At 41.7% G+C, this 13,748-nt stretch overlaps 1 protein-coding gene across 1 annotated transcript; it reads left to right on the top strand.

Annotated features, from left to right (window-relative positions):
• The first annotated feature begins 853 nt into the window (after positions 1-853).
• On the top strand, positions 854-13,296 carry LOC100768366 (hepatitis A virus cellular receptor 1 homolog). Its single transcript, XM_035447949.1, has 5 exons — positions 854-1,172; positions 5,427-5,476; positions 7,825-7,933; positions 10,125-10,158; positions 11,623-13,296. The coding sequence occupies exons 1-5, from the start codon at positions 929-931 to the stop codon at positions 11,738-11,740; spliced, it is 555 nt and encodes a 184-aa protein (XP_035303840.1). The 5' UTR covers positions 854-928; the 3' UTR covers positions 11,741-13,296.
• Positions 13,297-13,748: the final 452 nt, after the last annotated feature.

Below are 13,748 nucleotides of genomic sequence, written 5' to 3'. Positions count from 1 at the left end.
GGTGTCATTTTCAGTAGCATTGAGGGGAGTTAAGGTCGGTTTGAAGCAGATTTTCATAAGCCCAGGCTGGTTGTTAATTCACTAGTTTCCTGACTTCACCTTCCAGTTCCAGCTTGGCAGGCACCCATCATCATGCACAGCTTCTGGGAAAGCAGCTTTCACCTTTTAAGACTTAGAGTTAATGTCTGCAGTACATGCTTGAAGTTCCATTTCTCAGGATTCTGAGGCAGGAGGATAGTAAATATGAGCCAGCCTGGGCTACAGAGCAAGATCCTGCCTGAAAACAAACCAACAGGTCAGGCATGGTGGTGCATGCCTTTAATCTAGGCAGTCAGAAAGCAGAGTTAAAGGTGGATCTCCAAGGGTTTCAGGCTAGCATAGCCTCCATAAAGAGTTCTAGGCTTGTGATAACTACCTAGTGATCTCTATCTCAAAAAGAAAAACAATGAAAGAAAGATTAAGAAAGGAAGGAAGGAGAGAAAGAGGGAAATAAATAATAAATACAAAAGGAATTAAAAGCTACAGTGTGAATATAATACAGTGCAGTATGTTGCTTTATCCACACACATAACCATTACATTAATCATTACTATGAAGAACAAGCTAATAGAAAAGTGTTTATAATGAAAAAGTTAAGCTATGAAAACTCTAAAAGAAAAATGCAAAGAAGGGCTGGAGCATAATGATGGAACACATGTCTGCCATGCCCTATGCCTCAGGTTCAGGTCTCAGTTGAGCCAAAAGGAAAAACGGGAAAGGAATGAAGAAGTAAAATCAATCATAAGCAAAAGATGAGTGCTCCTTCTCCAATGCCACTTTCTCTTTTTAAATCACAGCTGCTGTGTCTTCCTTCCCAGAAGTGCATGGAGTGGTGGGTCACCCTGTGACACTGCCATGTACTTATCCAGTGTCTAATGGCATCTCCTCCATGTGTTGGGGCCGAGGAGAATGTGGGGATACATGTAGACAAACACTTATCTGGACTGATGGCTACAGGATCTACTATCGGAAAAGCAATCACTACCAGCTGAAGAGACAGCTTCTTGAAGGAAATGTGTCCTTGACCATACAGAATGCCGCTGAGAGCGACAGTGGTCTCTACTGCTGTCGAGTGAAAATGAAGGGCCCGAATGGTGTACAGAAACTGACCATCTCACTGCAAGTTCAGCCAGGTAAGCCGGCCTTGTTGCTTTGCTTATGTCTTGCAAGTGAACCGAGTCCTCTGTTTAATTTGTTCTTTTCCTAGAACAAGGAAATAAAGGGTCTTATAAACATGCTTGTGATTAAACATTTGCTTCTTATTATTTTTTTAAATGACATAATCTCATGTATCTCAGGTTGTCCCTTAATGACCATGCCCCCGCCCCAGTCCTCCTGCCAATAGCACTCTAGTCCTCATAATTCAGTTGTATGCCACCAACTTGTTTATTTATTTTTACGCCCTAAGATCAACTGTAATTCAAGACCAAAAGCTAAGTCAGGACCCAGGTCCTAACTGTACTTAGAACAGTCTTGTTATTCCATGAAACTGCATCTCTTTTCTGTCTTGAAATATAGCAAGGAGCTTTATTTAAGCTGACATGACTTGAAGGAAAGGGTATCCCTGCCTCTGAGTTAATGCCTTGTGACATTAAGCCACCTGTCCTCAACACTGGGAAACCACTACATCTCTAACCTGAAAAGCAGGCAATGCAGGGTGCTGCTGTACTGATGAGCTGGCCTCAACAATGGTCAGCTGACCTTGCTGAGCACAGGCCACAGGTGTAGTGGAGAGTTCTACTCCATTTCTGTCCTGCCTTGGGCCTTTGAAATGGCCCAATGGGAAAGTCTTTCTCTTCCAATACTGTTCAGTGGTTACTAGTGAGAAGTTCATGAAAGCCCCAGCTCTTAAATCTTTATAAATCTTCTTTTGTCATGTGGACATCATTTTCACAAAAGGAGTTGAAGGATGTACCTTCTTCTGGTGATAGTCCTAATCGCCGTGACTACAAGGCGATTAGGACTTGAATTCTAACTTGTCTCTATCTTTAAATTTTCATGAATCATTTTGTAATTGTTCAACCTTTGCAGTTTGTTACTTACCTTCTTTTGTTTTTGGTTTTTCTAGACAGGGTTTCTCTGTGTAGCTTTGAAGCCTATCCTGGCATTCGCTCTGGAGACCAGGCTGGCCTCGAACTCACAGAGATCTGCCTGCCTCTGCCTCCTTAGTGCTGGTATTAAAGGCATGCACCTCCAACGGCCGGCACTTACCTTCTTATTTATCTATTTATTTTTGTCACTGAATCTCACTGTGTGGTATGGATGGTCAGGATTTCTACAAATAGATCAGACTATGCCCTGTCTTTGGACTGATGGCATCAAAACCCTGTTTCACAATGTCCAGCTGTTTGAAATTATTAACAGCGAGCTGTTATCAAGCATAGAAAAGATTTCATAGGTCAGTGTTTAAAAGTTCTCTGTTTAGCCAGTCAAGGGGTTCAAAAGTGATACTCTGCCTTATCCTTTAACCACCATTTATTATAATTTCTTGTGTTTTGAACACATCGGGCTTCCTCTCCAGCTGTCCTAGGACCCTCATCAGCTCCTTTACACTTTCTCATCTACCTGGGAGAAAAAAATGCCCCAGAACAAGATAAGCAAATGTCCTGAGTTGCTGATTCTTTCCTCGTTCTGTCCTCTTAGTGATCTTCTGACTAGATTGTTGGTTTGCTTTTCTCTTACCTCAGAGATTTCTACTGTCCGTGGAGGGTTTATATTGTTCTCAAGCCTCTGCCCACACAGTGGGAATACTTGCAGGCTAACTAGTCTAGTTAGCCTTATGATGCAGCACTGTGTGGTGTCCTCTCAAGACTGACTGCATTGAACATGCTGTGGGTGAACTCTGTCACCACTGAGAAGAAAATGATCAGTTACAGGGCCCCATATCCTCTTAGTGTCACAGCGATTCTGAGAGAGATCTGAGGATCTGAACCCTATCATTTAGAATGTGTTTCAGTAGGAAGGTGAGCTCTGTTCTCATCTCCATGTTGTCAGCACACCTGCCACCTATTGGTGAGCCTGTCTCCACTGCCCCACCCTGCAACATCCTAGTTAGGTCAGTGACAAAGAAGTTCAGGAGAGGAGCCTCTGCCCAGAGACAGCCTCTCCCTGATGTGCTGGAGAATGGTTGCAGCAAAGGCTCTTCTTTCTTCTTGCTCGGCTGACCCTTGGCTTTCATATTCAGGAGTTACAACAAGTTCATCAAGGAGACTTACAGATACAAGTAGATTCAAATCTATCAATACACCCAGACCTACTTCAAGGAAAACCAAAACTACTCCAAGAAAACCCACAACTACTCCCAGGAAACCTATCACTACTCCAAGAAGACCAGCAACAACCGCAAAACCCACAACTACTAAAAGGAGACCCTCAACCACTCCAAAATTCACAACTACTCCAATAAGACCCTCAACTACCACAAAACCCACAACTACTAAAAGGAGACCCTCAACTACCACAAAACCCACAACTACTAAAAGGAGACCCTCAACTACCACAAAACCCACAACTACTAAAAGGAGACTCTCAACTACCACAAAACCCACAACTACTACAAGGAGACCCTCAACTACCACAAAACCCACAACTACTAAAAGGAGACTCTCAACTACCACAAAACCCACAACTACTTCAACAAGACTCACAGATGGTCCAAAAAAACCCAGAATCTCTACCTGTACTCCTCCACCAACAACAAACACACTTACACCAAAACCAGGTAAAAACCACATGTTTCAGCAATCAGAGACCTTCTCATGGGATGCTGTAGGACACAGAGAGCAACAAGGCAGCCATAAGTACAATCTAGGTGAAGTGTTCTTAGATGGATTCTGAACAATTGCTTCACAATGTCTGTGATTCTCCAGCCCTTTTATGTTCACCCTCTGCTCTAGGCAACTCTATGCGCTGGGGAACTGTGAGGATCACTCAGGACTGACAGAACTTCTCAATATTAGTTTCTGCCTGCTTCAGTGGGTGGGCTGAATTTGGAGAACAAAGATAAGTTACTGATTTCACTGAAAACTGAGATTTAGAAAAGCAGTGACAATTGATGTGATCATATGACTGGCTGGGGTGGTATCAGTTGATTTTTATTTTGTTGAGATTAGATCTTTGTTGAGACAGGATCTCAACTTGACTGGAATGGAACTCATGATGTAGATCAAGCTTACCTTGAGATCACCAAGATCTCCCTGCCTCTGCCTCTAGTGATGAAAGGTGTGCGACATCATGCCTGTCAGTATTGAATTAAAATTTTATCTTCTTTCATATTTGAGTCACACTTATACCTGGAAGGTTGTGCTTAAGGTCCTAAGTCACAGAGTCTAGACTGTAGATGTTTCCTGAACCTAGTCATTGTCTTTGGCTCCTTGGAAGTGAGCTCCCAATGAGTAAAAATGTAAGCTTAGTAATATGAGAATGTGGAGGGGTATAAGTCATCGAACTTCACTCATGCTGGCAGTGCCAGCTTTGGCAGTAATTGCGACTTCCATAGACCTTGCAGTATTACCACTCATGTTTTGGGCTGTGTGTGTGTGTGTGTGTGTGTGTGTGTGTGTGTGTGTGTGTGTGTGTGTACTACCAGCAGAAATTTCTGTCATTTAGTAAAACTACAAATGTAGAACCATCTGATGTATGCTGTTTCAAGAATAAAATGAAGCAGGTACTCACTGTTAGGATATAAAGCATTTGTTTATTGCTGTTACTCAGCAGCATGAGAATTCTGTACATACCGATTTTAGAAAGCTTAAAATTTATAATCTGTTCCCCCCAAATAAGGTATCTCAGAGACACCGCAATATGTGAATGGAGTTCAGGGACTCTCCTGCCACAGGAAATCCCAATCCTCACATATGTGACATGGTGACTCAGGTGATACTGTAGCTGATTTCTGAAGCAATTCTGATCCAAGCCAAGGCTACTGACATATTAGATAAGAACACACAAGCTGTTTTGGATGCCGTGGTAGTTCCACTCATTCTGAGAAGCTTCACCCTGACCTTTCGGTGTGTGTGTACTCAGCATCCTCAGCTTATATGGAAGTATTGGTGAAGTGGGACTTTGAACTGTTCCAAAACTAAGTCATCTGACTCACCTAAATTTATGGATAAACCCAGGCATGTACATGTATTATTGAGAGAGCGGGAGGGAGGGAGGGAGAAAGGGGGGTATTTTCCATGAAGCTAGAATAGAAAGGTTAAGATATATAACTTCCTAGATAAATTTAGTAAAATGCTAGTATTTAGTGAGGTGCACCTCGTGCCTATGATATTCGCTCATGCTGTTGAAATTTCAATCTATCATAGAAGCTATTGTGAATATGTGTAGTGCCTATACTACAAAACTAACATTTTTTAATGACAATTTTCATTCCTTTTGAGCAGATTACACGGTCTTTGTGACATCTTCCCACCGCCCTTGGAGTAATCACACTGTAAGCATATCCCTCCCTGTGTTAATGATGTGATTCTCTTGTCTATATTCCTGGAATCGAGTTGCATTTAAAGACTTGTAAAAAAATTTTTAGCTCACAGACTTTTGTCTCAACAACAAATAAATAGAAGAAGAGAAAAGGAGTCAAGCATAATTGTTTATTCCTTTATGGTAGGATCCAGGAAGCTGACACAGGGGATGCCAAATTGAGGATAGCCTGGACTACCAGATCAGCTTGAGCTACATAGTGAGACCTTATATCAAAAATCCCAGGGAGACAAAGACAGTATTAAATATATGATAATAAATCCACTGTAAAGAGAAGAATTTGACTATAAAAGGGTATTGAGTTTATTTTGGTGGGCAAGTTTGTTAGAGGTGCCTAATAAATGCTATTTTACAAATCAATGAGGGAGGTAAGGACACACAGAGAGATTTTCCATGGTTAAAATTAGGTTAAAATAAAAAGAATGAGCTAACTAGAGGAGAATAAATTAACGTATCATATTTATGTGTCCCAGTGCAACATCAGAAACCATCATGCCATGTTGAAAGTATTGCTAATTGAGCAGACTTGTGCTGTTTTTAGCACAACCCTACATGGGGAAGTTGTACCTGAGCTGTGTTAACTGCAGTACAGCCATCTTTACCAGCAAGAAGGAATAATTTAGAATTAAATTCAAAACAAGAATTAGCAAAACCTGAACTCTGAAGCTGTCTGGCTGGCTCTAGGTGCATTGAGAACAGGGCACATATACTTTCATGTGCTGGTGTCTAGGTTTTTAGTTTGTTTTTGAGACAGGGTCTCCTGGAGACCTTGAATTCTCTATGGAGTTGAGAATGATCATGAACTCCAGGACCTCCTGTCTCTACTTCTCAAGTTCTGGGATTTTTAGGTGTGCCCCTCCATGCCTAGCAACAGCAGCATTCATTTTAACCTGTAGATCAACTACCTGGATTCTATCTCACAAAGAGATTGAAAAAAACATATGGAAAGATGTGTGAGAAAGGTTGGACATTGCTGCCATTCATAATCAGGAAAATGCTATGAATTAAATGTTCATGTGGATACAGTGGACACGCCTGTGATCCAGGCACTCAGGAGGTGTAAGCAGCAGGATCAGAAGTTCATCATATTGGTTACTTAGTGAGTGTCAGGCCAGCCTAGGGTACATGAGACCCTGTCTCAAAACCAACACACATTACTTTATATCCCCACAGTGTTTGTCAAGAATACCTGAAAATCTCTTTCCTGAGAACCTACTGAACATGTTGTTTGAGGACATAGAGTCAGGGCTCACAGAGCTTAACTAACTTGTCCATGCTCCCCCTGACTAAGCAGAGGAGCCAGGATTGTGACTCCAGAGATGAGGCTCATACACAGGCAAACACCTGGTCTCTGCTACTCCCTTTCCTTGCAGTTAAACCATCCATGGGCTCTGATGAGGGTTAGTAGATTAGTGCTAAGCTATTAGAGTTGAGTCACCTGTTGCCAGCCTGTCTCCTGCTTATTCCAGTATGTACTGATCCCTGATCACCTGCATCAGAGCATTAGGGGAGATTCTGAATTTCTGTATGATCACAGGGTGCTAATCAGGCTGCATTCAGGAACAGCTTCTTCTGAATGGTTTATAAAGATGTAGATCTTGCTGGGAATGGGGGTCCATGGCTTTAATTCCAGCCATCAGAAGGCAGAGGCATGTGCATCTCTGTGGTAGAGGCCAGTCTTCACAGAGAGTCCAGGCTAGCTGTGGCTTGGCTACAAAGTGAGAAGTGAGACACAGCTTCATTTAAAAAAAATCCAGAATTGCCTTTTATAAGAGTATTAGGATCTGTGAGGTAAGACCAGCCTCAGCAGCTGAGCACACGCTGGAAACACCAGAGCACCGACTTATATGGGAACCATTGTTTTTCTCAATAGAGGAATAACCTAGTGAAACTTAGTGCTCCCAAAAATATGCAACCATGTTGTCATACCACACTTCATAGAAAACATTTTCATCCTTCTCCTAGACACTTTGAAGTTTGCATTGTCTGGATTTGAACAACTTAGTACCAGCTCAGGTTGTTTGATTTTACTTGCATGTTCTATTCTAGTTTATTTCCACACATAATCTCTCTATGTGGCCCTGGCTGTCCCAGAACTGATATGTAGACCAGACTGTCTTGGAACTCTCAGATAGTCTTCTGCCTCTATATCCCAAGTACTGGGAATCAAGGTGCACACTCCCATATAATTGCTTGTTCTGAAGTAGCCACAGAAAATGGAGGTAAAGTTTAGGTTGAGGTCTTGGGTGTGTTTTCTGCTCATCCCATTTGGTGTCTCTTCAATGATTGATGTTTCCTCAGGAAGTGGTCCCCACACCACATCCCCAGAAGATCTCTACTGAGGGCCTCTATATTGGAATCTCCGTGTCCCTTGTGCTGCTGCTTCTCACAGGCATCCTGTTGACCATAAGTGAGTAACTTTATCAAGACTTCAACATTAGCAATGGAAATGGGTCTCCCTGAGAAATGAGCATGAAATCCAAGGAATTTTGGCAGAGCAAATCTTTTATACCAGGTCAGGTGGTAGTACACACCTTTAATCCCAGCAGTAAGGAGACAGAGGCAGGCAGAACCCTATGAATTTGAGGCCAGCCTGATCTACAGAGCGAGTTCCAGGACAGGCTCCAGTGCTACACAGAGAAACCTCAAAAATAAAAAACAAAACAAACACACAAAGAACCTTTTACCCCTATAGCATACTGCAAAGCCACTTTAAATCCACTGAGCAAATTAGGGGTTCTGCTCAGCCTTTAACTCTAAAGCAAAGAGGTCCTATGCCTGCCTCTGAGTGCTCAGAGCTTGGCCTCACATTCTCTGAGACCGGTCATGTAAAGCAGTGCTGTGACTAGAGAGAATGGTGTCTGAACATGGATTCTGACCCTAGGAAAAGGCTCACTCCATAGCTATTCTTGCCAAATGATGTCTTCTCACATTTCTTTCAAGATGGCACTTGTTCTAACTTATTTAGTCCTTTGGTAGGAGACAGCATGTTTCATGTATATTTCCCAGACCTAGTACCTAGAGCAAGGATTCTTAACCACTGTGACTGGCTTTAAGGAGCTCCACATGCCACGGGGTTTGCATTCCACATGACTGCTCTATGTTCCCCAACCCAAGATACTTATAGTAGTCCCTTTGGATCCCAGGGATGTGTCACTACATACTATGCACTGAGATTATTCCTAGTACTTAGGAAATGTCCGGGGACCCCTGTTACAGTATCATAAAATTTCCTGTTTCATGTAATGTGTAAAACTTAAATATGGGTGGCTCTTTTTCTAAGTACCATTGTTTGTTTGATTTGTATCCTTTGGCATTTTTGAGACAGGGTCTTGTACATCCCAGGCTGGCATGGAACTTACAGTGTAGCTGAGGCCAGTGTTGAACTTTTTATCCTGCTGTACTTACAAGCATATGCTTTATGTTTCAATTGTTGGCCACCTCAAGAGAAAACTTGAACTCAAGTTTTCCATAAATGAATTTAATGTGGGGCTGGAAAGGTGGCTCATCGCTTAGGAGCATGTATTGTACTTACACAAGGTAGCTCCTGGGTGGGTGACTCATAACTGCCTGTATCCATAGCTCCATTTGGTGCCTCCATGCCTCCAGTTTATCAGGTTTCTGGTCTCGAGTACACACACACACACACACACACACACACACACACACACACACACACACAAGAGAGAGAGAGAGAGAGAGAGAGAGAGAGAGAGAGAGAGAGAGAAACAGAGACAGAGACAGAGACACAGAGACAGACAGAGACACAGAGACAGAGACAGAGACAGAGACAGGGACAGAGACAGAGAGACAGATCTTTAAAGAAAAAGTTAAAGACTGGAACAGTAGTTTGCTTCACAGGGTGAGATCTGGATGGCAATACACCTTCTCAAGACTTCTGGTGTATTCTGCCTTAGCCTGGGGAACTGGTTTTGACCCCATGATGATATTTATGAGTGTTCTGGTGTTAATAAGTGTTAATAGAAGAGGCAAATGAAGCATTGGGAGGGCAAACTACATGACTAATGCTAAAGCAGAGTTCTTTGAGGATGGAATCCATACCTCAAGACCATTTCCTGCTGAGTTCGTGAGGGCAAACACAGTGTTTCTGTTTTGTAGTCCACTCCCCGTGTGAGACCCCAACTCATCAGCTGTTCAAGACCTCACACAGGAGCTCATTACTGACCTGTCTCTCATTACTGGACAGTACGGCCTACTTTAGTGACTTTTTTAAAGGATCTTTGATGGACGAGACCATTAGTAGGACCTTGTGTCTCAGGTCACCTGGAGATTCCACATTTAGCTTGTTCTCCAGCAGTCAATTTACAAACCTAGACTTCATTTGTTTTCAGTGAAAGACAACTTACGAATGTCATGCTAGCACATTAGGAATGCTATGTGGGTGAGTGCACCAGTCCGTGATTGAAGAGAAGAAACTTCCTATGGGGTACAGGAAGGCACTTCCCAACATTATGAGGGAAAGTTTGATTAAAAACAGAAATAATACCCTGTTTAGTAGAAAACATAATGGATGTTTTTGATGACATGTTCAATTTTCCTTTCAACTCCTCCCCTCTACCCCCGACCCGACTCCATTTCAGCATGCAGACACATGAGAAACAAGAAGTCAGAGAGGTAAGTTGTCTCGGCCTGTGCCAATTGCTTTGGAACTTGCGGTCTTGTAGATTTCTCCTTGTTCCTTTTTTTCTTTCCCTTTCCTCCTCCTCTTTCTCCTTCTCCTCTTTTTCATTTACTTATTTTTAATTAAAGTGTTTTTCATAATACCTGTTTTGGTCATGCTCCTTTCCACCCACCAACTCCTCTTGGATCACACCACTTTCTACCTACTCTACATTATATTCTCCCTCTTTCTTTCAACAAAAGGAAAAAAAAAACCAACAATACAAAATTGAAGATCAAAACAAAACAAAAAGACTGTTTTCTGTCAGTTCTCACATTGGCTCATCTGCACTTTCTGACCCTAAGTTGTTTCCATATATGGACGTGTAATACTGACCCACACGAGAAAAGCTTTGCCCCATCTTCTTTGTAAATGGCAGCATAGGTGTTCTTCGTGTGGCTGACTGGTTCTGCATTTCAGCAGGAGAGATGGCCATTGTACAAAAGACAAAACTGCATTCTGTCAAAACACTACCCATGAGTTAAAGTTGGTCTGTTTTCTACTCTGATTTGCTACTTCATGAGTTTTAGGAAGCTCACATAGCAAGTCCACTGTGACCACCAGAGTAAAAGCCCCTCCCACAGATAATGGGAAAGGAAGACCCACAAATACCAGCAGTGCTCTCCCAAAATTAGTTCCTCTCCCTGCTGTGACTGATGTTTTTGTGCATGTGGTGTACACGAGTGTGTGCCGTACTGTAGACTTTGCAACTGTTTCCCAGTCCACCAGCCCCCCGTGGAAAGGCCCTGCTTCATTGATTTACACATTTCCCTTGTTTGTTAGTGTTAGAGTGTGCAGACGCTGTGCAGATTTCAAAACCGTTTATTTTTTTAAACAAGAATTTATTTATTTATTATTGTGATGGAAGCTGTTGTTGCTATTGTTGGTGTGCTTGTGTGTACACATGCAGTTCAATGGCATCTGTGAAGGTCACAAGACAACTTTCTGAAGCTGGCTGTCTCCTTCTACCTTTCTGTGGGTCCAGGGATCTAGCATGGGTCACCAGGCCCTCCTACCCCTTTCTAAAGGGCCACAGTCCTAAGATGTAAATACACAAGTCATCCAGTCCTTAGCCCAGTTCCAAAGTGTACACCCTGATTGATTAGGTAACTCAGTTTGATGTTGGGTATCTGTCTTTTTAGACATTTTACTTTTGTGCTTTATTACATGACTGTCCTGATGGATGCCAATATGAATTATTTTTGTTTTAATGTTTCCTAATTTGGCTGATGTTTATTAAGCAAACTTTTCTATGAATTAATATCAGGTCCCTACATGGTGCTATTCATTCCCTGTTACAGTTTTGGGAATTGGGCTCCTGCTGTGAAAATACCCCATCTTCCTGAATCGTAAATGAAAACTCTGCCCAGACCTAAAAAGTAACTGGCTTGTTCTTTTTCTGCCAACTCTCTCCACAGTTCAGTCGTCTTCCATGCTTACCAGAACAAAACTTTTCAATTTGCAGAGCAACCTCAAGCCACCAAAGACAAGTTTGACATTACTGATGACAGTTTTCACTCAAGTATTACATCCTAGTTGTTCTCTGAGGGGTCATCATCCCAAGACTGCAGAAGAAAGCAATGGGATATAACCACACTTGTATTTTTTTCCTGTGGCAGTTCATCTGATGTTCTCACTTGGAGCAATTGTGGAGAGAATGGCCCTTTAGCAATTCATATGCACGGTCACTGTTAATATAGTACTTAGTCTTGTCACACACCAAGGAGTTTTCTCTCAAACAGGAACACATAGAATTTCTTGGGTTCTTTAGATGCCATAAGCTGTGTCCTCGAGAGACAGTCATTGATAATGCAGGAAATGACCTTCTATCTTAGTTACTGAAACCACCAAGAAGACTAGGATTTAAAAGTAAAAAATAAAATGTAAGTAGGGAGGGCAAGGCTTAACGTAGAAGTGCCTCAGGATTATGTTTTATTGTCACTCAGAAAGTTGTTTTCCTTACTTTCCACAAAGGGACTTAAGTCACAGGAGCTGCAAGTTTAACTTCTCCAGTAGATAAACAGAAAGGAGCCCAGAGGTGGGTGTGCTTTCTAATGCCTCATGACATATGAAATATGATGCATAATTATGTGGTTGATCTTAGGGTAAGGATGGGTGTTTCATGTTAGGAGTGGTTTCCATGGTGAGTGTGACCCAGCAGAAATTAGGGGAAGAAAATAGTGGACAAGGGTGTGAATTCATTAGTGCTATTTCCACTGCAGTCTAACTTGACGCTCCATGTCCCTATACTCATCTGCTGGGCTGTGAATTAAGTGAAAAGATGGAGCAGGCCCCAGGCTCTCTGCCTGAGAGAAGTACTATTCCAAGTGTGACAGAGGTTGGGACTGGTTCATTCAGAGTTCAAATGTATAATTGTCTCCAGATCATATTTATATTTAAATTTATTTCAGAAGGACAAAGCATTTTTCATAGTAGATCAGTTTGTCACAGTTAATGAAATACTTGGTTTTGCTAAGAGTTAACAAAGGCTGCTGTATTGCTATCTTCACTAACAGTTTGATTGTTGGTAAGATCTGCTTTTCAAGGCAGTATTCATTTCTACATAAGTTTTCTGCCTCTTGAGTGCTGGTTACACTAGTTGTCCTCTTGTCTTCATGTGACCTCTTAGAAACTGTACACACACACACACACACACACACACACACACACACACACACACACACTAAATAATTAAAATGTCATAAAATTTAAAATTTTAAATAAAAAAGTAGAATGAGGTAGAAAAGACAAATGATTAAATGCTGATTTATTGATTTTTTTAAATGATTTACCTTAAGTAACATTTGTATTGACTATTTGCCAAGAATGACTTCACTAGTTACCTACTACAGAATGATCTGTAGAAACAGCTAAAGCGATGGGTCATTGACCTTGACATCTTGCTGACTGCCACATATGCTTCTCTAAAATCTTGCTTATTTGTCTACTCAATTTGTATTATTTTATTATTATTGTTTAAGTGTCTGGTTGTTTTCTAATGAGAGAGAAAAATTGTGTGGATTTGGACAAGAGGGGAGATGAGAAGAATCTCGGCGGAGCTGGGGGAAGAGAAACACTAATAAGAACTGATTGTATAGAAAAAAAATTACTTTTCAATAAAAAAGTAGAAAAATGAGAATACCGCTGGGCCCATCATTGAAGCCTTCCCATAGCCATCCAGGCTTTGGACCATCAGTGCCATCTCCGTCTTCCCTTTTCATTGAGCTCAAGTGATTACTCCAGGGAGAGTCCCACAACAAGAAGACATGGATAAATGACTATCTTCTTAAGTGAAATGATGACCACATCTTATTTGGTAAAATTTGAGGATATCCAAAATTAATTTTGAGTCAGAGGGCATTTTCCTGAAAGAGGAAACCCAGAAGTTTGTGTGATCAACCTTGGATGGAAGAGGAAACAGAAACGCAGACGAGGGAAAGGCCTTGACCCAGGTCACCAGATTAGTTTGTGACTAATGCAGAATCTTAACACATAATGCCTTTTCCTCATCCCAATATGATAAAAAAAGATTTGTTTGTCCAGG

This window comes from Cricetulus griseus, chromosome 7 (assembly GCF_003668045.3).
Source record: "Cricetulus griseus strain 17A/GY chromosome 7, alternate assembly CriGri-PICRH-1.0, whole genome shotgun sequence".
Classification (NCBI taxonomy): Eukaryota; Metazoa; Chordata; class Mammalia; order Rodentia; family Cricetidae; genus Cricetulus; species Cricetulus griseus.
Note: the sequence above shows the minus strand (reverse complement) of the source record. Positions and strands in the feature narration are given on the sequence as shown.

Coding starts and splice junctions, on each gene's coding strand:
- LOC100768366 (XM_035447949.1), top strand. CDS start 929: ATGTGTTGGGGCCGAGGAGAATGTGGGGATACATGTAGACAAACACTT. Junction 7,934..10,124: donor AGGCATCCTGTTGACCATAA/GTGAGTAACTTT, acceptor ACTCCATTTCAG/CATGCAGACACATGAGAAAC. Junction 10,159..11,622: donor AGAAACAAGAAGTCAGAGAG/GTAAGTTGTCTC, acceptor CTCTCTCCACAG/TTCAGTCGTCTTCCATGCTT.